Source organism: Bos mutus, chromosome 1 (genome assembly GCF_027580195.1).
Source record: "Bos mutus isolate GX-2022 chromosome 1, NWIPB_WYAK_1.1, whole genome shotgun sequence".
Classification (NCBI taxonomy): domain Eukaryota; kingdom Metazoa; phylum Chordata; class Mammalia; order Artiodactyla; family Bovidae; genus Bos; species Bos mutus.
In genome coordinates this window covers 129864381-129887921 of record NC_091617.1, presented here as the reverse complement: position 1 = coordinate 129887921, position 23541 = coordinate 129864381, and the positions used below count along the sequence as shown (strand labels likewise).

The 23541-nt window shown below is 43.4% G+C and overlaps 1 protein-coding gene and 1 non-coding gene across 8 annotated transcripts in view; one reads left to right on the top strand and one right to left on the bottom strand.

The window, feature by feature from the left end:
• The window catches only part of DZIP1L (DAZ interacting zinc finger protein 1 like), a 55470-nt gene that overhangs the window by 19145 nt on the left and 12784 nt on the right, over positions 1-23541 (bottom strand). For 4 of the 7 annotated variants that reach the window (XM_070375795.1, XM_070375788.1, XM_070375812.1 and 1 more), the window contains 5 exons: positions 14069-14650; positions 11884-11968; positions 8421-8542; positions 7613-7774; positions 3399-3527 (listed from right to left, as the gene is read on the bottom strand). In XM_070375795.1, coding sequence (XP_070231896.1) covers positions 3399-3527; positions 7613-7774; positions 8421-8542; positions 11884-11968; positions 14069-14569 — 999 coding nt within the window. In that variant the 5' untranslated portion in view covers positions 14570-14650. Of the gene's footprint in view, positions 1-3398; positions 3528-7612; positions 7775-8420; positions 8543-11883; positions 11969-14068; positions 14651-16528; positions 16742-22120; positions 22313-23541 lie in introns of those variants that run through there. The other 3 variants (XM_014482649.2, XM_070375821.1, XM_070375778.1) reach the window with 3 other exon arrangements.
• On the top strand, positions 17806-17878 carry TRNAW-CCA (transfer RNA tryptophan (anticodon CCA)). The gene has a single exon. It is a non-coding gene; the product is annotated as a tRNA-Trp (tRNA).

Genomic DNA, 23541 nt, shown 5'->3' with positions numbered 1-23541 from the left:
AATCCCAAAGAAAGGCAACGCCAAAGAATGTTCAAATTACCATACAATTGCACTCATTTCTATGCCAGCAATATTATGCTTAAAATCCTTCAAGCTAGGCTTCAGCAGTACATGAACTGAGAAATTCCAGATGTATAAGCTGGATTTAGAAAAGGCAGAGGAATCAGAGATCAAATTGCCAGTATATGCTGGATCATAGAAAAAGCAAGGGAATTCCAAAATAAAAATCTACTTCTGCTTGATTGACTATGCTAAAAGCCTTTGAGTGTGTGGATCACAAGAAACTGTGGAATATTCTTAATGAGATGGGAATACCACAACACTTTACCTGCTTCCTGAGAAACCTGTATGCAGGTCAAGAAGCAACAGTTAGAACCAGACATGGAACAACAGACTGGTTCAAAATTGGGAAAGGAGTACATCAAGGCTGTATATTGTCACCCTGCTTATTTAACTTATATGCAGAGTACATCATGAGAAATGCCAGGTTGGATGACTTACATGCTGGAATCAAAATTGCTGGGACAGGTATCAATAACTTCAGATATGCAGATGATCCCACTTTAATGGCAGAAAACAAAAGATGAACTACAAAAAAGATCTTCACGACCAAGATAATCACAATGGTGTGATCACTCACCTAGAGCCAGACATCCTGGAATGTGAAGTCAAGTGGGCCTTAGAAAGCAATACTACAAACAAAGCCAGTGGAGGTGATGGAATTCCAGTTGAGCTATTCCAAATCCTAAAAGATGATGCTGTGGAAGTGCTGCACCCAATATGCCAGCAAATTTGGAAAACTCAGCAGTGGCCACAGGACTGGAAAAGGTCAGTTTTCATTCCAATCCCAAAGAAAGGCGGTGCCAAAGAATGCTCAAACTCCCGCACAATTGCACTCATCTCACATGAGTGGAGAAAATTCTTCAAGAGATGGGAATACCAGACCACCTGACCTGCCTCTTGAGACACCTGTATACAGGTCAGGAAGCAACAGTTAGAACTGGACATGGAACAACAGACTGGTTCCAAATAGGGAAAGGAGTATGTCAAGGCTGTATATTGTCACCCTGCTTATTTAACTTATATGCAGAGTACATCATGAGAAATGCCAGGTTGGATGACTTACATGCTGGAATCAAAATTGCTGGGACAGGTATCAATAACTTCAGATATGCAGATGATCCCACTTTAATGGCAGAAAACAAAAGATGAACTACAAAAAAGATCTTCACGACCAAGATAATCACAATGGTGTGATCACTCACCTAGAGCCAGACATCCTGGAATGTGAAGTCAAGTGGGCCTTAGAAAGCAATACTACAAACAAAGCCAGTGGAGGTGATGGAATTCCAGTTGAGCTATTCCAAATCCTAAAAGATGATGCTGTGGAAGTGCTGCACCCAATATGCCAGCAAATTTGGAAAACTCAGCAGTGGCCACAGGACTGGAAAAGGTCAGTTTTCATTCCAATCCCAAAGAAAGGCAGTGCCAAAGAATGCTCAAACTCCCGCACAATTGCACTCATCTCACATGAGTGGAGAAAATTCTTCAAGAGATGGGAATACCAGACCACCTGACCTGCCTCTTGAGACACCTGTATACAGGTCAGGAAGCAACAGTTAGAACTGGACATGGAACAACAGACTGGTTCCAAATAGGGAAAGGAGTATGTCAAGGCTGTATATTGTCACCCTGCTTATTTAACTTCTATGCAGAGTACATCATGAGAAATGCTGGGCTGGTAGAAGCACAAGCTGAAATCAAGATTTCCAGGAGAAATATCAATAACCTCAGATATGCAGATGACACCACCCTTATGGCAGAAAGTAAAGAAGAACTAAAGAGCCTCTTGATGAAGGTGAAAGAGGAGAGTGAAAAAGTTGGCTTCAAGCTCAACATTCAGAAAACTAAGATCATGGCATCCAGTCCCATCACTTCATGGCAAATAGATGGGGAAACAGTGTCAGACTTTATTTTTCTGGGCTCCAAAATCACTGCAGATGGTGATTGCAGCCATGAAATTAAAAGACGCTTACTCCTTGGAAGGAAAGTTATGACCAACCTAGACAGCATATTCAAAAGCAGAGACATTACTTTGCCAACAAAGGTTCATCTAGTCAAGGCTATGGTTTTTTCAGTGGTCATGTATGGATGTGAGAGTTGGACTACAAAGAAAGCTGAGCGCCAAAGAATTGATGCTTTTGAACTGTGGTGTTGGAGAAGACTCTTGAGAGAGTCCCTTGGACTGCAAGGAGATCCAACCAGTCCATCCTAAAGGAAATCAGTCCTGGGTGTTCATTGGAAGGACTGATGTTGAAGCTGAAACTCCAATACTGGCCACCTGATGTGAAGAGCTGACTCATTTGAAAAGACCCTGATGCTGGGAGGGATTGGGGGCAGGAGGAGAAGTGGACGACAGAGGATGAGATGGCTGGATGGCATCACCGACTCGATGGACATGAGTTTGAGTAGACTCCAGGAGTTGGTGATGGACAGGGAGGCCTGGTGTGCTGTGGTTCATGGGGTCGCAGAGAGTCGGACACGACTGAGTGACTGAACTGAACATTAGATCCATGCCAAATATCTTCAAAGCCAGGAGACTGTCACACTTTCAAAGAATAGTTTTCAACTGGGTTGGACTCAAAGTGAGAGCAATGGTGTCCAGTAAGATACATGGCTGAATGTATTTTCGAAAAACTCCCTGGCAAATCTGACACTGCACATTTGAATGTCACCAGCCACACCTGAGAACCCTAAGAACTCTACTCTATGCTTTCATTAATTGGCACAAGGTCTGAAATATAGAACTGTGATGTCTTTAATCTCCCTAAATCACTTTGCCAACAAAGGTTCAAACAGTCAAAGCTATGGTTTTTCCAATAGTCAATGTATAGATGTGAGAGTTGCACCATAAAGAAGGCTCAGCACTAAAGAATTGATGCTTCTGAACTGTGGTGTTGGAGAAGACTCTTGAGAGTCCTTTGGATTGCAAGGAGATCCAACCAGTCCATCCTAAAGGAAATCAGTCCTGGGTGTTCACTGGAAGGACTGATGGTGAAGCTGAAACTCCAATACTTTGGCCACCTGATGCGAAGAGTTGACTCACTGGAAAAGACCTTGAGGCTAGGAAAGACTGAGGGCAGGAGAAGGGGACAACAAAGGATGAGATGGTTGGATGGCATCACCAACTCAATGGACATGAGTTTGAGCAAACTCTGGGAGATGAAGGACAGGGAAGCCTGGCATGCTGCAGTTCATGGGGTCGCAAAGAGTCAGACATGACCAAGGGACTGAACAACAGCAACCACCCTAAAACCAGAGTGAAAACAAGAAACTCTGTTGGGAGACAGCACATTTCTTGCCTGGTTCAGGAAGAAAGGCATGGGACCTTGGCTCACCTGAATTTCCATCTTCTCCTTCAGAGCCCAGAGCTCCTGAGCCTGCCTGAGTCGCTCCTCGGGCTCCTCATCCCGCAGGGACCCCAGGTTGGACTTCATCACACTGTGGGACTGCAGTGCCTGCAGCTTCTGAAAAGGCCAAAGTGTAGTTTCATTCGGATGAAGATCTAATCGTGACATTGTCTTTTATATCCTGAGCGGTGTCAGAAGGGCATACTTACCCCAACCACAAAGCCCCAACTTGAACTTACTGGGTATCTGCATGCCTGCAAATATTCCCACAAGTCCACACTCCCCTTCACTACGGTTCTCCTGAAAGCTCAGCTCTTGCACAGGAGAAGAAAATCCCATGGAAGAACATAATTCAAGAGTGTCATTTCCATTGCACTGAAATTCTGCTGTACTTCAAGCCCAAAACTTGTCTGACAACTTTCCCATTTCTTCTTCAGTCTCAAATAGGCTAAAGAGAATCAGACTCTCAGAGCCTTGAGGAGGGTCTCTGGCATTCCAGACCACTCCCTGAGGACTCCTGCTCCTCTTCCAACAAAGAAAAAAATCTTGGCTGTCACCAAGAAGTCCTGGCTTTTCACAGCTTGGAGTCATGTCACCAATGCCTAGTGAGTGCTTCCTGAGCTAACAGTTCCTGAGCTAATGTGAAGGAAAAGGTAAGGAAAAGTGGATCAAAGAGAAGATACCTTTCCACCTCCTCCCCATAGTTATGTTTTTAAATAGATCACTACTGTAGTGACAAAAGCAATTACCTACATCTCTATTACCATATAAAACTCACAGACCCTATTACAGCTTTAGAGAACTGGTAAGCCCCTGAGTTTAACTTCACATTCTTATTATCTTTAACTCTTCTGCTCAAGCAATATTGGGTCCAAATGTTAACCATTTCTCATACAAAATACAGTAGTGCGTTCTCAGTCATGTCTGACTTTTTTGAGACCCTGTGGACTGTAGCCCACCAGGCTCCTCTGTTCATGGGATTTCCCAGGCAAGAATACTGGAGTGGTTTGCCATTTCCTTCTCCAGGGGATCTTCTTCAACCAGGGATCAAACCTATGTCTCCTGTGTCTCTTGCATCACCAGGTAGATTCTTTACCACTGGCACGACCTGAGAAAATCATTTCTAAACCCCTTGAATATTTTTGTAGCATTAAATACTTTATCAGATGTATGCACAACTTTCAGCCTCCAATGCATCACTTCTGTCTTCACACAGCTGCTTACGACACACTAGAGACCGGCTTTCTTGATGTTACAAACCATCGTGGTGCTTTCCTTTCAACTGGGGCCTCCTTTGACAACTGGATTTAACCTACATCTAATCTAAAGTTCTCTCTTTAATGAGATGATTTAGCCAAAGTAAGCTCTCTGACTTCTGTAACAGGGAAAAAGTTATGAGAACAAATATTTTCAAAATGCACTTAGCTCTCACTGGCACTCCAAACATCTCTTGTGCTTTGAAAGTAGACTTACAGTGTTTTACACAATCATTCTAAATGCAATCTTACCTGTTTCCCCCACTCCCAGAATTTTTAAAAAGTAAACTAACAAAATAATTATCCAAGTACACTGAGAATTTTGTATCCAGTTTGGTTCCTATACTTTAATAAAATTAAAATAATAAAATTTCAGGTGAGAGGAGATGAGGGGAGACACACAAACACAAAAGTTCAACAGAAGTCATCCTACGGGGGAAGACAAAAAAATGGATGTTCCAGTTTAAGACAATGCAATCCCGGTTAAAAGGAAACCATGGATGGTAATAAGAATTATGTCCTTATTCACCACAACTCAAAATTTCCTAACAGATGTAACCTTTTAAATTTTGAGTACGTGGTTTATGAACAACAACTCCAAATTTAAATCAGTACCTATTTACAGAACGTGTCTAGTCAGTGAGCAATGTCAGGGGAAGCGTGGGAGTCAGAGGTTCAGATGAGCTCAGAGATGATGAGTGTGGAGCTGGGGTCAGAACCATGACCACATGGTGGAGCAGCATCCTGTCTTCCATAAACCATCCCTGTCCACGCTAGGGGACCATTTAGGATGGGAGGGCTCAAGTCTCCCTACACATACACATACATGCATGCACACACACACACACCCTTATCTCTCGTTTCAACCCCACCACCCTCCATCCTTGGTTTTCCATCTCAGATTGATATGATGGATCACTCAAGGCTCCCTCCATATCCTACAACAATCCCCTTATGGAAAAACTGCCTAGGTGTTTCTTTAGGCAAAATGTAGAATGATCGTGAGAAACACTATTAGACAATTCATTTTCAAAAATAAGAAAATATATTCCTTGCTGTTCGGAGAACCAATAACAGCTGAATACATTCTGAAAATACTTCTCTTCAAACCTTTTCCCTGATACAGCTCCCCCAGTGACTCAGCAGTAACGAATCTGCCTGCAATGCAGGAGACTCAGGAGAAGCACTTGATCTCTGGGTCAGGAAGATCCCTTAGAGAAGGAAATGGCAACCCACTCCAGTATTCTTGCTTGGGAAATTCCGTGACAGAGGAGCCTGGCAGGCTACAGTCCATGGGATCCCAAAGTCAGACGTGACTGAGTGACTAAAACACAACAACATTCTGAAAATATTTTTCAAAATGTTTCCCTTACACAGGTTTATATGGGAAGATACAGTCCAGGGATAATTTTAATAAGTTTTTCGTAAATAAATTTGATAATATATCCAGTAGAGGAGCAGAGCTTTGAAGTTTAAGGAGCTGGGTTCAAATCCCAGTCTACCTCTTAAAACAGCTGTTTGGGCAAGTTATGTGGCCTCAACGTCTTTGCTTGAAAAGGGGGAATGATAACAGCTTTTCCTTTTTTTTTTTTTTTTAAAGGCATTTTATTTTTTACCTTTTGTACTCACTGTGGAGAAGGAAATGGCAGCCCACTCCAGTGTTCTTGCCTGGAGAATCCCAGGGACGGGGCATCCTGGTGGGCTGCCGTCTATGGGGTCACACAGAGTCGGACACGACTGAAGTGACTCAGCAGCAGCAGCACTCACTGTGCGGCATGTGAGATACCCAATCGGGGATCAAACATGCACCCTGTACAGTAGAAGCCTTACCCACTGGACCACCAGGGAATTCTTTTAAAAAATAAATTAGGGAGGATTTCCCTGGTGGTACAGTGGATAAGAATCCACTGCCAATGCAGGGGACACGAGTTCAGTCCCTGGTCCAGGAAGATTCCACATGTCGAGGAGCAACTAAGCCCCTGCATCACAACTACTGAACCTGTGTGCCCACGCTACTGAAGCTTGCATGCCCTAGAGCACGTGCTCCACAACAAGAGAAACCTCCATGATGAGAAGCCTGCACATGGCAACGAAGAGTAGCCCCTGCTCGCCGCAACTAGAGAAAGCCCACATGCAGCAATGAAGACTCAGCACAGCCAAAAATAAATAAATTTTTTAAAAGCAAACTTAGGGACTTCCCTGGTAGTTCAGTGGTTAAGAATCCACCTTGCAATGCAGGGGACACAGATTCAGTCCCTGGTTGGGGAACTAAGATCCCATAGGCTACAGAGCAACTAAGCCTGATGCTGCAACTAGAGAATCTGCACCACAATAAAAGATCTCTGGGTGCTGCAACTAAGATCTGATACAGCCAAATAAATAAATCTTTTTTAAAAAAAGAAATTAACAAACTAACGACATGCCTACCTTTAGAATATTAGAGTTGTTTGGTTGTTATGAGAATTAAAAGCTAGTGTACATAAAGAACTTTGTACAGGGGTAGAAATGTTTCAGTAAATCTTAGTTACTGTGTGACTCCACAGGTCCCAACAGAGTGCCAGCTTGTAACCAGCGCTCAGCAAATACTTGTTCGAAGAAAAATGTTTCCATTTACATTTTGCCTCATTTCTTGTCCAGTGAAGCCCTTTGCAAAAATAAGCATAACATCTCTGGAGCTCTTACTATAATATATGCCAGATAATGTTAGGTATTGTTGATGTGCTAATTTAACCCTTTCAGAAACTTATCTTACAGAAAGGAAACTGAGGCAAAGAAGATTAAGTAACATGCCCAAGATCACACAGCCAGTGTGTGATGAAGCATGGGTTCAATACCAGCCACTGCCGTCTTTGTCTGGACTCAGAACTAGTACAAAGAAATAAATGTTGTGAACAAATAAGCAGGTTTTCAGCTAAAGAACTCTGAGAAGTCTTTTACGTTGGGTACCTCCTCTAAGGTAGAGTTCTGGTTGGCAACACTTTTAAATTCATCCCAAAATAATTTTTTGAGCTTGTCTATTTCCCCATATAGCTTGGCCCGCTCTTTTTCTTTCCATTCATCAAATTCTTTCTTAGTTTCTGCTTCCCTCTGGCGAATGATCTCTGCTTCCTACAAAGAAAAGCAAGAACAAGAGAATCATTATTAATTCCACACTATGACAAATATTTACTAAGAAACTGCCAGGGCCCCTTTTCCATGTAAGTCACTCTGGAGACCCAAAGAACATTTATCCCCCAGTCCCCAGTGTTTGGACTGGGAGTGGAATTAGTCTTATCTGAACTGTAAAGGATGGGGATCACGTCTCTTCTCTCTTTATATTCTTCATGATGCCTGGCAAGGAGTGATGAATGAATAAGTGATGGAAGGCATGACGCAAGTGTATGTATTTTCATTCTACAAATATTTACTGAATGCCTCCTCTGAGCTGCCTTCTGGAGTTTACCCAGTCTTTCTCCTCCTGTTAACAAAAGCTAACAGTATGTTTTAAGAAGTTAAAATTCAGGCTCAAATGCCCTCAGAGGGTGCAAACACAGGAAGCTGCAGCTCTCTTTTGGCCACACAGTTCTGGCCAAATAATTGAATTTTCCTTCCCAGACTACCTAAAATCACTTGGCACATCCAGGAAGACACCATCCTAGCCCTGAATCTCAGCTCTGGGAAACAGCCAGAATTGTCGACTCTGGGATCTGAGCACATTACGGGTCTCCTGGCCAGTCTGTGACTGAATCCCCTGTCATTCCTCCTCCACGCCCACCTGGAGCTGCCGCTGCCTCTCCGCCTCCCTCTGGGCTTCCAGCTCCCCTTGGGTCCACTTCAGTTTGGCCCGCAGCTCTTCTAACACCTCCTCCACTGGCTGCTCCTGCTTCCTCTGCTTTCCTGTGGGATCCACGCAAAGCGAGGGTGACCAGCACAAGTCAGAGTCAGTGGTGTGTACAGTTCCTTGTGTGCAGTCACACCTCAGTCTGAGACCAGCTTTGCCACTTACACTGTGTACACTGACTCTGGGCAAATGATGTAACCTCCTTGACCCTCTGTTTCTCCAAAGTAGAAAATGGAAGCAATAACAGCACCTAACCCAGAGGGTCAGGAGGAGAAGGGGATGACAGAGGATAAGATGGTTGGATGGCATCACCAACTCAATGGAAATGAGTTTGAGCAAGCTCTGGGAGTTGGTGATGGACAGGGAAGCCTGACGTGCTACAGTCCATGGGGTTGCAAAGAGTCGGACATGACTGAGTAACTGAACTGAACTGAATTGAAACCAGAGGGTCACTGTGAGGATGAAATGTGATAATGCCAAGTGCCTAGCATAGCACCTGGCAGGACAGCTCAATACATGTGAACTATAGTTGTCATTTAAAATAACTATTTTTTAAATATGTATTTATTTTTGTTTATTTATTTGGCTGTACCAGATCTTTGGTTGCAGTATGTGGGATCTAGTTCCCTGACCAGGAATCGAATCTGGGCCCTTTGTATTGGGAGCTTGGAGTCTTAACCACTGGACCACCAGGGAAGTCCCTAAAATAACTATTTTGACAGTACTTACAAATGGGAAATATGAATGCAAAACTGGTAGAGTAACAGAATCGGGATACCAGATAGTATGTACACACTGATTATTAATACAAAGAGGGGAATTCAAAGTAATGATAAGAACTGTAGTTTTAAGTTCATTCTTTTCAATAATGTAGTACAGTTCAAATGTGTAGTTTTAAATTTCAAATTAAAAAAAAAGGCACTGTGCACTATGAAGAAAACTTGAATTATAGAAGAATACTCTAACTAAACCACATACTGATAAACTAAGAGTTAAAGGTTAATGAAAAAGACACCAATTGTACTTGGACATCTGTTACTTTTCAAAGTACATTTAGGGATTATTAGATGGTACTTTTATTAAAACTTCAAGCTTTTTTTTTAAAAGATATATGGCTTCTCTCAAATGGGGCTTTTTAGAAACAAGCAACTTCTAGATGCAGTGAAAATTAATTTGGATTAATAAAGTGATTTGAGGGACTTCCCTGGAAATCCAGTGGTTAAGATTCAGGGCTTCCACTGCCAGGGGCACAGGTTTGAACCCTGGTTAGGGAACTAAGATTAGGCATGCCATGTGGCACCGCCAAAAACATAAAATAATAAAATAAAAATAAAGTGATTTGAGGTGAGTCTGGAATGGGAGAACTGCAGTATCTGAGAAGTCAGCTGCCTGATAATAAATTACTGAACATTAATGTAGCCAAACTTGTCTTAATTGTTGTTGTTTTAGTTAAGTCACGTCCAACTCTTTTGTGACCCCACAGACTGTAGCCTACCAGGCTCCTCTGTCCATGGGATTTCCTTAAGAACATATTTTTCCTCTCCGTATTTTCCCACCACTGTACATTAAGGAAGTAATAAGGAACATGCACAAGGATTTATGCACAAGAATGTTGCCACCATGTGATTTATAATTGGGGAATGTTTTAGTTATCCAAATAAATTAAGAAATAATTCAGTTTTGAAATAAATTATGATCAGCACATGATGAAATACTATTCAGCCATAAAAAACCATGTTTACAAAGATGTTTTAATGATTTTGGAAAATATGATATATTCTTAATTGAAAATAAGCAGTATCAAAACTGCATCCTATATGATAATATTCATACACAAAAAATAATGACCACAGACACACCAACATATTAGCTGCAGATGATATCATCCATGGTTTTTATTTTCTCTTTTCTACCTTTCTGCATTTAAATTTTCTATGTGAAAGGCATGTATTTTCCAATTTTTTACTGTAGTAAATATACCTAACATAAAATTTACCATCTTAGCCATTTTTAAATGTACAGTTCGGTAGGATTAAATCCATTCATAATGTTGTTCAACCATCACCACCACCCATCTTCAGGACATTCTTCATCTTGTAAAACAGAATCTCTGTCCTTACTAAACACGAATTTCCCATCCCCTCTTCCTCCAGCCCCTAGCAACCTTCATTCTACTTTCTGTTTCTATGCATTTGGCTATTCTATGTACCTCATATAAGTGAAATCATATGGTATTTGTCCTTTTTTAACTGACAGTTCACTTAGCAAAATAACCTATTGTAGCAAATTGCAGAAGGACCTTTCTTTTTAAGGCTGAAAAATATTTCTTTGTATCTCTCTCTCCCTCTCTCTCTCTCTATATATACACACACATACATATACCACATTTTGCTTATTCATTCATCTGTCAGTGGACATTTGGGTTGCTTCTACACCTTTAGTTACTGTGAATAATGCTCCTATGAAGATGAGTGTACAACTATCTCTTCAAAAACATATATCTTTTCCAGAAAAAAGTATTTAATAAATAGAAAATCTGTTTTTCTTTAGTTGCCTCCAATGTAGAACTAAGAAGAATCAGATATATAATAAATGCATAGTAATTAGGTGACTAGTGCTATTTTAAAACTCTGTTCTTTCAAAAGGAAATTAAAATAAAGGGAAAAATGTTTTATTCAATGAAATTTTATATTTAATTTATATTACATTTTATCCTAATATATTTGCATTAACAGATATTTTTTACTGAACCTCAAAAAAATCTCTTAAAGGGGAAAACATATAGCCTTGCTACTTGTTTTAGAATTTGAAACAGTAAAATGACAGTGATTAAATCATAATGAATTCATGTACATTAAAAAGTCAAAGAACTGGTCTGACTGCTCCTTAGGCCCAGTTAGGCTTACTCACAGTCAGCACCAGATTCACAGAAGGCTGGGAGGTAAGGGCCCGTCCAAGTCACTGTGTCTAACTGCCCCAGTCACAGGCAAGGACACTGAGATTCGGAGAGAGAAACCACCCTAACCATGGTCACATAAGAGTAGGGGACAAAGTGAAGGCTGGAACCTACCTGTCTGACTCCCAGACCTTTTTCTCTAAACATGGGGTCAGAAACGTTCCTACCCGCTGTGGGATCCCTCCACGTGGATGGTGGGATCACCAGCTCCTCGACTGGATGATGAGGTTCTGACCTTTGTACACGCCCTCCACCAGCTGAGCTGGGCTGGGAGTCAGACAGGCAGCGTCCAGGCTTTGTTCTGTCCCTTATACCATGTGACCATGGTCAGTGTTTCCTCTCTGAGTCTCAGTGTTCTTGACTGTGAATGGGACAGACTGAGTGACTCTAAAGGGCCCTTACCTCCCAGCCTTCTAGAGAAGCCCAGGCCCTTCCACTCACCGCCTTCCACCATGCCTGCGTGCCTGCGCTGGATGTGACCCCGGAGAAAGGTGGCGTTCATGAAGGTCTTGTCACACAGGTGGCACTACACAGAGGGAAGCAGTGGGAAGTGCAGGATCAGCTCACCTGAGTCATCCTGGGATGATTCTCCCTCTATCAACACTCCCATTCCTTCGGAACCCTGGGCTGCTTCACAAATGAAGAGTTTGATTTACAAAGTAATGTAGTGATGCAAATCATATATATATACATATACATATCATATATGTATACATATATACATATATAAAACATATATATACATATACATATCATATATGTATACATATATACATATATAAAACATATATATATATACATATATATGCTGCTGTTGTTTAGTTGCTAACTCATGTCCAACTCTTTTGCAACCCTATGAGCTGTTGCCCCCCAGGTACCTCTGTCCATGGGATTTTCCAGACAAGAATACTGTAGTGGGCTGCCACTTCCTTCTCCAGGAAATCTTCCCAACCCAGGGGTCAAACCTGCATCTCCTGCATTGCTGGCGGATACTTTACCACTTAGCCATTAAATACACATATATATTTTTTATACAGCCCCTTCAAAATATTTATTTTCTGAGCTTTAAAACACTACCAGTGCTGTAGGGAGCTATGAACAAAAACTAGGCATTTGATGATACTAAGGAATTTTTGTTGGTTTTTCAGGGCATGATGATGGTATTATGCTTATGTTTAAAAGCGGGAGTTCTTGCCTTTCAGAGATACAAAGTGAAATATTTACAGATAAAGTCATATGACTGATACACTTCAAAATAATCCAGGGGTGGGGGGAAGCATGTAGGGGAATGAATGCAACAACATTGGCCATGAGTTGAAAACTATTGGGCTAGGTAGTATGCAGATGAAGGTTCGTTATATTATTCTCTCTACTTTTGTATACATTTGATATTTTCCATAATTTTCCCCTCCTCCCCCACTTCCCTACTTCCCCTTTCCCACCGCAAGCAGCACATTCACAAACCAGGCACCAAACACGGCCCTCTGCCATGCCAGCTCTGAACCTGGGAAAATGAAGTACTGGCATTGCAGTGGCCCAACTTGCTACCGCACAGACAGACTCTTTCTGAGAATGGAATCCACACTGACAAAGAATTGCCAAGAGCTGCAGAGAGAGAAACCAGATTCTGGTGCCATTATCTGAGTCCACCATAATCCATAAACCAATAAATTCCTTATTGGCCTAAGCCAGGTTAAACTGCTGTTTTGTAATTTACTACTGGAAAAGGTCTGACCCTTTTATCATAATTAACATTGTATTAATTGCATCAATTACCATTCTAGTCACTAATATCATATCTTAGTGATTCTTTCTGTCCAGTCACCCTTACTATGTGAATTTCTGAAAAATCTGAACCAGCATGATTGATGCCTTCATCCTCAGAGCCTGCCAGAGGATCTAGCCACCAACAATTCATTAAAGGGCAACTGATCCCAATCTACACTTTTCATGGAAAGAGACGCAAATGCTCAAATGCCACTTTGAGTGATAAGCTGTCACTTGGTTGACTAATGGGATCACTTTTCCAGAACAGGCTTGTCTTCACCAGTTCCTTGTCACACACTGATTTCACACATACCCTCACACACCTCTTATACATGTTTATCACATCACACCTCTACACACACACAAAGCCTTCACACATACACACTCAGGCCTCTACACACATACACACCCTTCATACATCCACACATGCGACAAAAGTGTATCTTTACATGCACATTTTACGTAAGTGTGTTATATGCCACACATTCTACATACACACATGCACACCCATTCACAGACATAACCTTCCAAGCAATCATATACACACCTTAGGTATGGTAACCCACCATCTGTAAACTCACACACACCGTACGTATGTTCACACATGCACACACGAGACATAACACATAAGACATCTATACTCTGAACTCATACACACCTGCCACACAACTCCACATGCACTGTAGACCTAACCAGACTGCAGGGGGCTCTCTGGTGATGAACGGCATCTCTAAAACCTGCTCCCAGCCCCAGTGAGAATGGCCACAGCTGCCTCGGGGCCCAGGCGGCACTGCCACAGAGGTGGCCACTGGCTGGGCGCACAGCCCTCCCAGGGTCCCCGCCCCACAGAGGTGCTCACGGTGTGGTAGCTGTGGGCGCCCGTCTGCAGGAGCAGCTGCTGCAGGGCACTGATCATCTTGCGCCGCCGCCGGCTCTCCTCCCGCACACCCTTGAGCTCGTCGGCCTGGCGGCCCAGCTCCTGCTGGCCACGCTCCTGCTGGCCCAGGCTGGCCTGCAGCCGCGCCTCCAGCTGGGCCACGCTGGTGCTGAGGCAGTCCTGGCAGTGCAGCAGGTACTCGATGCTGAGCTGCGCCAGCCGCAGCACCTTGAGCAGCACTGGGTCCACGGGCTGCCCGCAGCAGCCGCACACCTCCCGGTCCAGGTTGCAGAAAGTGACACCGGCGATGTTCTCCTGCAGGGTAGCCACGTCCAGCTCCCGTGCCACGCGGTCCACATCCAGGGCACTGATGCGCCTCCAGTCCACACTCTCACGGCGAGGCTGGAACTTGAAGGTGGGGAGAGTGTAGGCCCCAAAGAGGGGGCCGCTGAGGCCCTGGGCAGTGGTGGTGGGAGACTGCATGGGTGGGGGAAGCCCTGGGCTGGCCACCGGGGAAGGGTGCCACCAAGGCCACGGCAACAGGCACAGGAGCTGAGAGAGGGCCTGGAAAATGAGAAGAGAGTCGAAGTTAGGCCTGCCGCATGTGGCTGCGTGTACCATACTGGACAGCAGGAGCTTTAGTGTGCAGTGTGCGCTGACATGGCCAAAGCAAGCTGTGGGCTTTATAACACACAAATGTGAGTTCAGATCCTCAGCCTTGAGCAAGATCCTTTATATTATTAAGCCTCCATGTGTACTGGGAATCATGGTGCCTCCTCTGCAAGCCTGTGGTTAGGAATGAGGCAGGAAAAACACCCAGCCCAGTGCCTGACACACAGCAGGTCCTCAGTGTACCCCCCGCCCCCACCATGCCCAAGTGCACTGCAAGAGTGCCTGCCAGAGGGCTGGGCCAGGAGGGAGCTGTCAAATGTATATGGAAGCCTTTCTGCAACCCTATACTGATCTCAGGATAAAGTCCAGTAACTTTGCCTTGGGAGGTAGAGCCACTTAACAGTGGACATTAAATGGTTCTCCTCCGGTAACTGCAAAAATTTAATGGATGGGATAGGCTACAGTTTCCAGTCTCCCCGGCTGTAAGGTGGACCCATATGACCATGTTTTCTTTAGTGGGATGTGAGTGAAATGATGTCCACCTCTGCCATGAGGTGGCGCTCAAGACAGCAGTTGGGTCTCTGCACAGAGATCTTGTTCGGTCCACAATGGTCTCTTTTCCAATCCTTACGGTTTAGAAAACAGCTCCAGTTTGTTGTTAAAAGACTCAGATTCTACTCACCACTCTCTTGTTAGACAAAGAAATTGTTCTCTTTATAACTTTACAATAGCAACTGGAATTTAAAATGAACATTCCATTACTAAGAATTATAGTTTACTCCACAGATAAACTCATACAGGTGTGCAAAGGTGCTTGTGCAAAATTTGTCATTGTAGTATTATTTGTAATAGTAAAGTACAAGAAAATTATAAGAAAGTACAAAGTAAGGTATCTCTATACATGAAATACTACGCAGCTATTAATAAGAAGGCAGCCTTTTATGTACTGATAGAGAATAATGACTATATATACACACATATATATGCATTTCTGTTTAAATAATATATTAACATGACATGTAATAATAATTTGTAAAAATAAAGGAGATCGGTGTATCTCACATATGTATGGGTATACACACACACACACACACACACATATATATATATATATATAGGAGCTTCCCAGATAGTTTAGTGGTAAAGAATCCACCTGCAATACAGGAGACATGGGTTCGATCCCTGGGTAGGCAGGATCTACTGGAGAAAGAAATGGCAACCCACTCCAGTATTCTTGCCTGGAAAATTCCATGGACAGAGGAGCCTGGTAGGCTACAGTTCATGGGGTTGCAAAGAGTCAGACATGACTGAACACACACACACACACACACACAGGCTCCAAAGCTTGTGGACTTTGAACTGCCCTACATCAATTCTTGAGGCTATCTGTCCTACAATTTTGCTTTGATCAGATCATCACTCCTTATCCATCAAATTCATCCACTCATTCACTTAACCTCCCCCCGTTTAGAGCATGCCTACCTTGGCCAGGCCTGGTGCCAGGCACTGGGGCCATGGAGATGCATTAACCACACAGCTGCCCCCCATTCCTCACCCCAGCAGCTTAGCACACAGCTCCTTGCTGCCACAGGACCCAGTGTAAACCCTTAGCCTGGTCTTGAAGCTGCCCCTGGATGCCACTGACCCACCTTTCCCATTTCAGCTCCCATGCTTCCCTTTCTCAGATACTCCTCCTCAACACAAACTCCAGGAAAAAAAAAAAAAAATCCAGCCACAAGCATACCAACCACGGCCATGAGGAGACTAGCACGTTTCTCTTAATAAGGTACATTATTTTTTTAAAAAGAAGGCAGGTGACATGACACTCACCATGCTCAGCTGCTGGCTGCAACCTTGTCACCAGAGCCTCAGAGACAATTGCCACAACAAGCTGTACCTTGGAGCAACAGAGGTTACCAGGCGTGCTGTGGGCGAGGGTAACAGGACTCCTGCTTCCTGTCCTCCCACAGACCAGGAGCTCACCTGAGAACTTGCTGTTTAACTATTTAAGCTTTGGCCTCAGATGTCTGCCCACAGCCCCTCTCTAATAATAAGGCCAAGAAAGTTCCGTCAGCCACTCTCTCGGCTTGCCTCCCACCTCTTTGAATGCCTCTCCCTTGAATAGTTACTATCTTTTTGCCCTTCCTTTAAGGCAGAGTATGCCGTGCCCCTGTGAGGGTCTGCTGTTCACCCCCCACCTGTCACTCCCAGCACATGCTCCCTGGGGATGAGCTCACACATACCCTTAGCTTCAGCTACCATAAGCTTCAGCCACTCCCAAATCTGTTTTTCACAGGCCTATCTCTTGATATCTTTAGATTGACCTTCCAATATTGATTATTCTGGCTTCCCTAATAGCTCAGTTGGTAAAGAATCCGCCTGCAATGCAGGAGACCCCGGTTCGATTCCTGGGTTGGGAAGATCTGCTGGAGAAGGGATAGGCTACCCACTCTAGTATTCTTGGGCTTCCCTTGTGGCTCAGCTGGTAAAGAATCCGCCTGCAATGTGGGAGACCTGGGTTCAATCTCTGGGTTGGGAAGATCCCTGGAGAAGGGAAAGGCTACCCACTCCAGTATTCTGGCCTGGAGAATTCCATGGACTTTAAAGTCCATGGGGTTGCAGAGAGCCGGACACAAATGTGTGACTTAAAAAAAAATTGATTATACTGAAATAGCAACGGAAAAGGCAATGGCAACCCACTCCAGTACCCCTGCCTGGAAAATCCCACGGATGGAGGAGCCTGGTAGGCTGCGGTCCATGGAGTCACTAAGTCGGACACGACTGAGTGTCTTCACTTTCACTTTTCACTTTCATGCATTGGAGAAGGAAATGGCAACCCACTCCAGTGTTCTTGCCTGGAGAATCCCAGGGATGGGGGAGCCTGGTGGGCTCCCGTCTATGGGGTCACACAGAGTCAGACACGACTGAAGTGACTTAGCAGCAGCAGTAGCAGCAGCAGAAATAGAAAATCTAAATTCCATCCGGACCAGGAAGGTAATGTTAGTTAAACGTAGGAAACATGCCAGGCGTAAGAAAAACCATAAGTTTGATGATAAGTGGCAACTAATTCCCTAACTTAGTGTCCAAGATGTAACTGGGCAGGGACTTCCCTGGTAGTCCAGGGGCTAAGACTCCATGCTCCCAATGCAGGGGGCCCAGGTTCGAACCCTGGCCAGGGAAGTAGATTCCACACGCCGCAACAAAGATTGAAGATCCTACATGCTACCACTAAAACTAGGTGTAGCCAAATAAATATTTTAAAAGATACAACTGGGCTGTGGTTCTCAAGTGTGGTTGCTGGCCGGCAGCATCAGCATCAACCGGAAACTCATTAGAAATGCAGATCTTCAGACTAACTGACTGAGAACCACTGCAGGGAGTGTTGGCATAGGCAGCGTCAGGGACTGGCAAAATAGGGAGTGCATGCCCTGTTTACAAGGGGCAGCCACCACTGAGCTTCAGCCATATGGGAAGGGATGTTCTGTGTTCCTTGTGGGCTAATTCCAAATTCATTAAGAAGATATTCAAGTAGGTATGGGCAATACGGTGAAGTAGGAAGACCCCAGCTCACCTCCTCCCACAGACACACCAAAATTACAACTATTTACAGGAATAATTATTTACAGGAATGACCTGAACACTAGCAGAAAAGATTTTCCACAACTAAAGATATAAAGAAGAAACCATAAGCTAGGTAAAGGGATTGGGGGGAGTGGGTGAGTGAACCACAAACAAGAGGATAATGACAATTGCGGAGGTTCTCCCCAAGGAAGAAGGGGTCTGAGCCCCACCTCATGGCTCCCAGCCCAGGGGTCATGCACCATGAAGATGAGTTCCCAGAACATCTGACTCTGAAGGCCAGCAGGGCTTGCATGCTTGCACATGGGAGCGCTGCCACTAGCCCTGAGCCCCACAGCCAGCTGTTCCAGGACTCACCCCTGCTCACCAGGGGGCTGGCAGCCACCATGGGAGGCAGGGCCACCCACGCCTACCAGCACACTCACAGCAGCTAGCCCAGCCACAAAGAAAGGCCCACTCAGCCCACATAGCTGGCACCCCTAGAGCAAATAGCTCTGGTGACCAGGGGGAGTTCGGTGCTAGGCTCCATGGACATGTCCTATGTAATGCCACTTCTCCAAGATCTGGAAACAAAACCTGACCTACCTAATACAAGAAATAAACAGAGAATTAGACAAAATGAGGAAGACTCATTTCAAAACTCATTTGAAATGAGTTTCAAATGAAGGAACAAGATCAAACCCCAAAAGAATCAAGTGGAGATACGCAATCTACCCAATGAAGAATTTAAGATCATGATCATAAAGATGCTCCACAAACTCAGGAAAAGAATGCATGAACACATTGAGAAGTTTAACAAAGAGCTATAAAATATAAAGGAGAACCAAACAGATCTGAAGAATTCAACAACTGAAATAAAATATATACTAGAACAGGGGTCCCCAACTCCCCAGATTGTGGACCAGTACTGATCCATAGTCCGTTAGGAACCAGACTGCACAGCAGGAGGTGAGTGGCAGGCGATCTAACGCAACTTCATCTACTGTTCCCCATCACTCACATTACTGCCTGAACCATTCCCCCGACCCAGTCAAGGAAAACTGTCTTCCATGAAACAAGTTCCTGGTGCCGTAAAGGTTGGGGACTGCCACACTAGAAGGAATCAACAGTAGGTTGGATGATACAGATGAATGGATTCGTGAACTACAAGACAGAATAGTGGAAATCACCCAAGGTGAAAAGAAGAATGAATTTTTTAAAGTGAGTGCAGGGCTTCCCTGGTGGCTCAGTGGTAAAGAATCTGCCTGCCAGTACAAGAGATGTGGGTTCAATCCCTGGTCTGAGAAGATCCCACATGCCAAGGAACAACTAAGCCCATGTGCCACAAGTATCAAGCCTGTGCTCTAGAGACCAGGAAACACAACTACTGAAGTCGGCCCGCCCAAGAGCCAGTGCTCAGCAATGAGGGAAGCCACTACAGTGAGAAGCCCACGCACCGCAACCAGAGAGCAGTGCCTGCTCACTGCAACGAGAGAAACGGCCATGCAGCAGCAAAGACCCAGGGCAGCCAAAACATTATAAAAATTTTTTTAACTTTTAAGTGAGGGAAGTTTAAGAGATCTCTGGGACAAAATCAAATATACTAACATTCATATTATAAAGATCCCAGAAGAAGAGAGAGAAAAGGGAAGAGAATTTATTTGAAGAAATAAAAGTTGAAAACTTCCCTAGCCTGTGAAAGAAAGCAGACAGCCAAGTCCTGGAAGCACAAAGAGTCCTAAACAAGACGAATCCAAAGAGTTCCATACCAAGACACATTAAACTTAAAAAAGAAAAACATTCAAGATAACAAGAGAATCTTGAAAGTGGCAAGAGGTAAGCAACTAGTTAGGTACAGGGAACTCACATAAAACTATGAGCTGACTTTTCAATAAAACTTTTCAGGCCAGAAGGGAGTGGCATGACATGAAAAGATGCTCAGAATCACTCATCATCAGGGAAATGAAACTAAAACTACAGTGAGATATCACCTCACACCTGTCAGAATGGCCATCATCAAGAAGACAAGAAATAACAAGTGTTAACAAGTAGAGAAAAGTGAGCCCTCAAGCACTGTTGCTGGGATTGTAAACTAGTACAACTCTATGGAAAACAGCGGAGGAGGGTCTTCAAAACATTAAAAATAGAACTACCATACAGTCCAGAAATTCCACTTCTGGGTATTTTTCTAAGGAAAACAAAAGCACTGATTCAAAAAGATACCTGCACTCCTGTGTGCACTAGAGCATTATTTACAGCAGTCAAGATATGGAAGCAACCTAAGTGTCCATCAACGTATGAATGGATAAAGGAGATAAATATATATATATGTATGTATGTATTACTCAGCCATAAAAAAGAATGAAATCTTGCCATTTACAACAATATCGATGGGCATAGAGGGTATTATGCTAAGTGAAATAAGTCAGACACAGAAAGACAAATACCGTATGATCTCACTTAGTATGGAATCTAAAAAACAAAACAAGTGAACAAACATAAAACAGAAACAGACTTATGGATACACAGAAAAAACTGGTGATTGCCAGAGGGGAGCGGGGCAGAGGAATGAGTACAGCAGGTGAGGGAGATTAAGAGGTACAAACTTTCAGTTACAAAATAAATAAGCACTAAGATGTCATGCAGAGCATTGAGAACACAGTCAATAAAATTATAATACCTTTGTGTGGTGACAGATGGTAACTAGACTTATAGTGGTAATCATTCAGTAAAGTATAAAAATATTGAATCACTATGTTGTACCCCTAAAACCAATATAATACTGTAAGTCAAATATACGTCAATAAAAATTTAGATATTCAAACACTTCTATAAACTGTTTCCCAACTACCTTTCTAACTGCATTTCCCACCTACCATTTACTTGCTGTCCAAACTTTCATATCTCTGGGTTATTTATCAATAGGCACGGTTTTTAAGTGCTTTGTAAGGAATAACTCGAGACTTCCAGTTCAAGATGGTAGAGTAGAAGGAAGTGTACTCGTCTCCTCCTCCAAGAGCACCAAAATTGCAACTAGTTGTTGAACAATTATCCACAGGAGTGGAGCAGAGCAGGACCATATGGTCCTTCCCCACCCTGCACCATGTCCTCTGCCTGCCTTTTGCCTGCGGAAAACTTTAGTCAAAAAATAAGTTTAATCAGAGAAGTGAGAAATGCTGAAACAAAGGAAAACCGTCTAAGGAAACTAAGTAATAATAATGTAGTCATTAAGCACAGTCAAGGACCTTTAGTTCTTTCTCAAGGGCTAAAGATAATATTCTGAGCCATATCCTGTGAGCTGTCTTATAGATATACCAAAACACCAGGTGGAGAAGTTAACTACTTGATGACCACAGACTACCCAGGACATGAGCTGCCACAATTCAGGGAACTGATGCAAAGAAATGGGAACAAGTGCACCCAGGAACTGAAGATTAACTATACCTAAAACAATCAAGATGATGCTAGTCAGACAACTGATGACCATTTGGAAGATGACTATTAGAAATGACTGTACTGGTTCTGCATCTTTCCCAGACACACACTTTGTCCATAAAAGCTCTCACCCTCTGCTTGGGGGAGGGGGCCACCCACCACAGTTGCCAGCATCTGAAATAAACCAAACTTTCCTTTCCACCGACCTGGCCTATTTACTGACTTTTGAATGGCAAGCAGCCAGGTCCCTAACGCACACCTTTTGGTAATAGAAGGACACTGGAACCCACCAAAAAAAGAAACTCCATGTCCAAAGACAAAGAAGAAGCCACAGGAATGACACAGAAATTGCTAGGCAGTCAGTGAAGGACTCTGAGACCTTGGTTTTGTTTTCAATAAACATCTCACTCCATTAGCCTGAAGCTATACCTGTTGTCACAAATTCCTGGAATGTGTCCTTGGTCTGATAAAACTATCAGCAGTGGGATCCAGGGAAGAGCAGTAATTAACTTCCCATCCATTTGCCTGAGAAAAAAACAACACGAGATCATTAATCTTAAGGCCATTCAGATCAGTTTGGTCTCAGTCCTTTCCAACTCTTTGCGACCCTATGAACTGCAGCACGCCAGGGAAGCCTGTCCATCACCAATTCCCAGAGTTTACTCAAACTCACATCCATTGAGTCGGTGATGCCATGCAACCGTCTCATCCTCCATCGTCCCCTTCTCCTCCCACCTTCAATCTTTCCCACCATCAGGGTCTTTTCAAATGAGACAGTTCTTTGCATCAGGTAGCCAAAGTACTGGAGTTTCAGCTTCAGCATCAGTCCTTCCAATGAATATTCAGGACTCATTTCCTTTACGACTGACTGGTTGGATCTCCTTGGAGTCCAAGGGACTCTCAAGAGTCTTCTCCAACACCACATTTCAAAAGCATCAATTCTTCAGCACTCAACTTTCTTTCTAGTCCAACTCTCACATCCATACAAGACTACTGAAAAACCCATAGCCTTGACTAGACAGACCTTTGTTGGCAAAGTAATGTCTCTGCTTTTTAATGTGCTGTCTAGGTTGGTGATAACTTTTCTTCCAAGGAGCAAGAGTCTTTTAATCTCATGACTGCAGTCACCATCTGCAGTGATTTTGGAGCCCAAGAAAACAAAGTCTGTCATTGTTTCCACTGTTTCCCCATCTATTTGCCATGAAGTCATGGGACCAGATGCCATGATCTTCATGTTTGAATGCTGAGTTTTAAGCCAAGTTTTTCACTCTCATCTTTCACTTTCATCAAGAGGCTCTTTAGTTCTTCACTTTCTACCATAAGAGTGGTGTCATCTGCATATCTGTTATTGATATTTCTCCCAGCAATCTGGGTTCCAGCTTGTGCTTCACTCAGCCCACCATTTCTCATGATGTACTCTGCATTTAGTTAAATAAGCAGGGTGACAATATACAGCCTTGACGTACTTCTTTCCCTATTTGGAACCAGTCTGTTGTTCCATGTCCCATTCTAACTATTACTTCCTGACCCGCATACAGATTTCTCAAGAGGCAGGTCAGGTAGTCTGGTATTCCCATCTCTTTAAGAATTTTCCACAGTTTGTTGTGATCCACACAGTCAAAGGCAATAAAGCAGAAGTAGATGTTTTTCTGAAACTCTCTTACCTTTTCGATGATGTTGGCAATACATCTAGTCTATTTTAAAATGGCCAGGGGGCATGAAAAAGGATGGTGATTTAATCCAAGGATCAAGAAAAGTCATAAAGATGTTAAATTAAACATTGTGACCTTTAAACTGATTGGTTAAAAATGATGTATTTTAAGGACAGGAGCCAACAAAAAATGTACAAA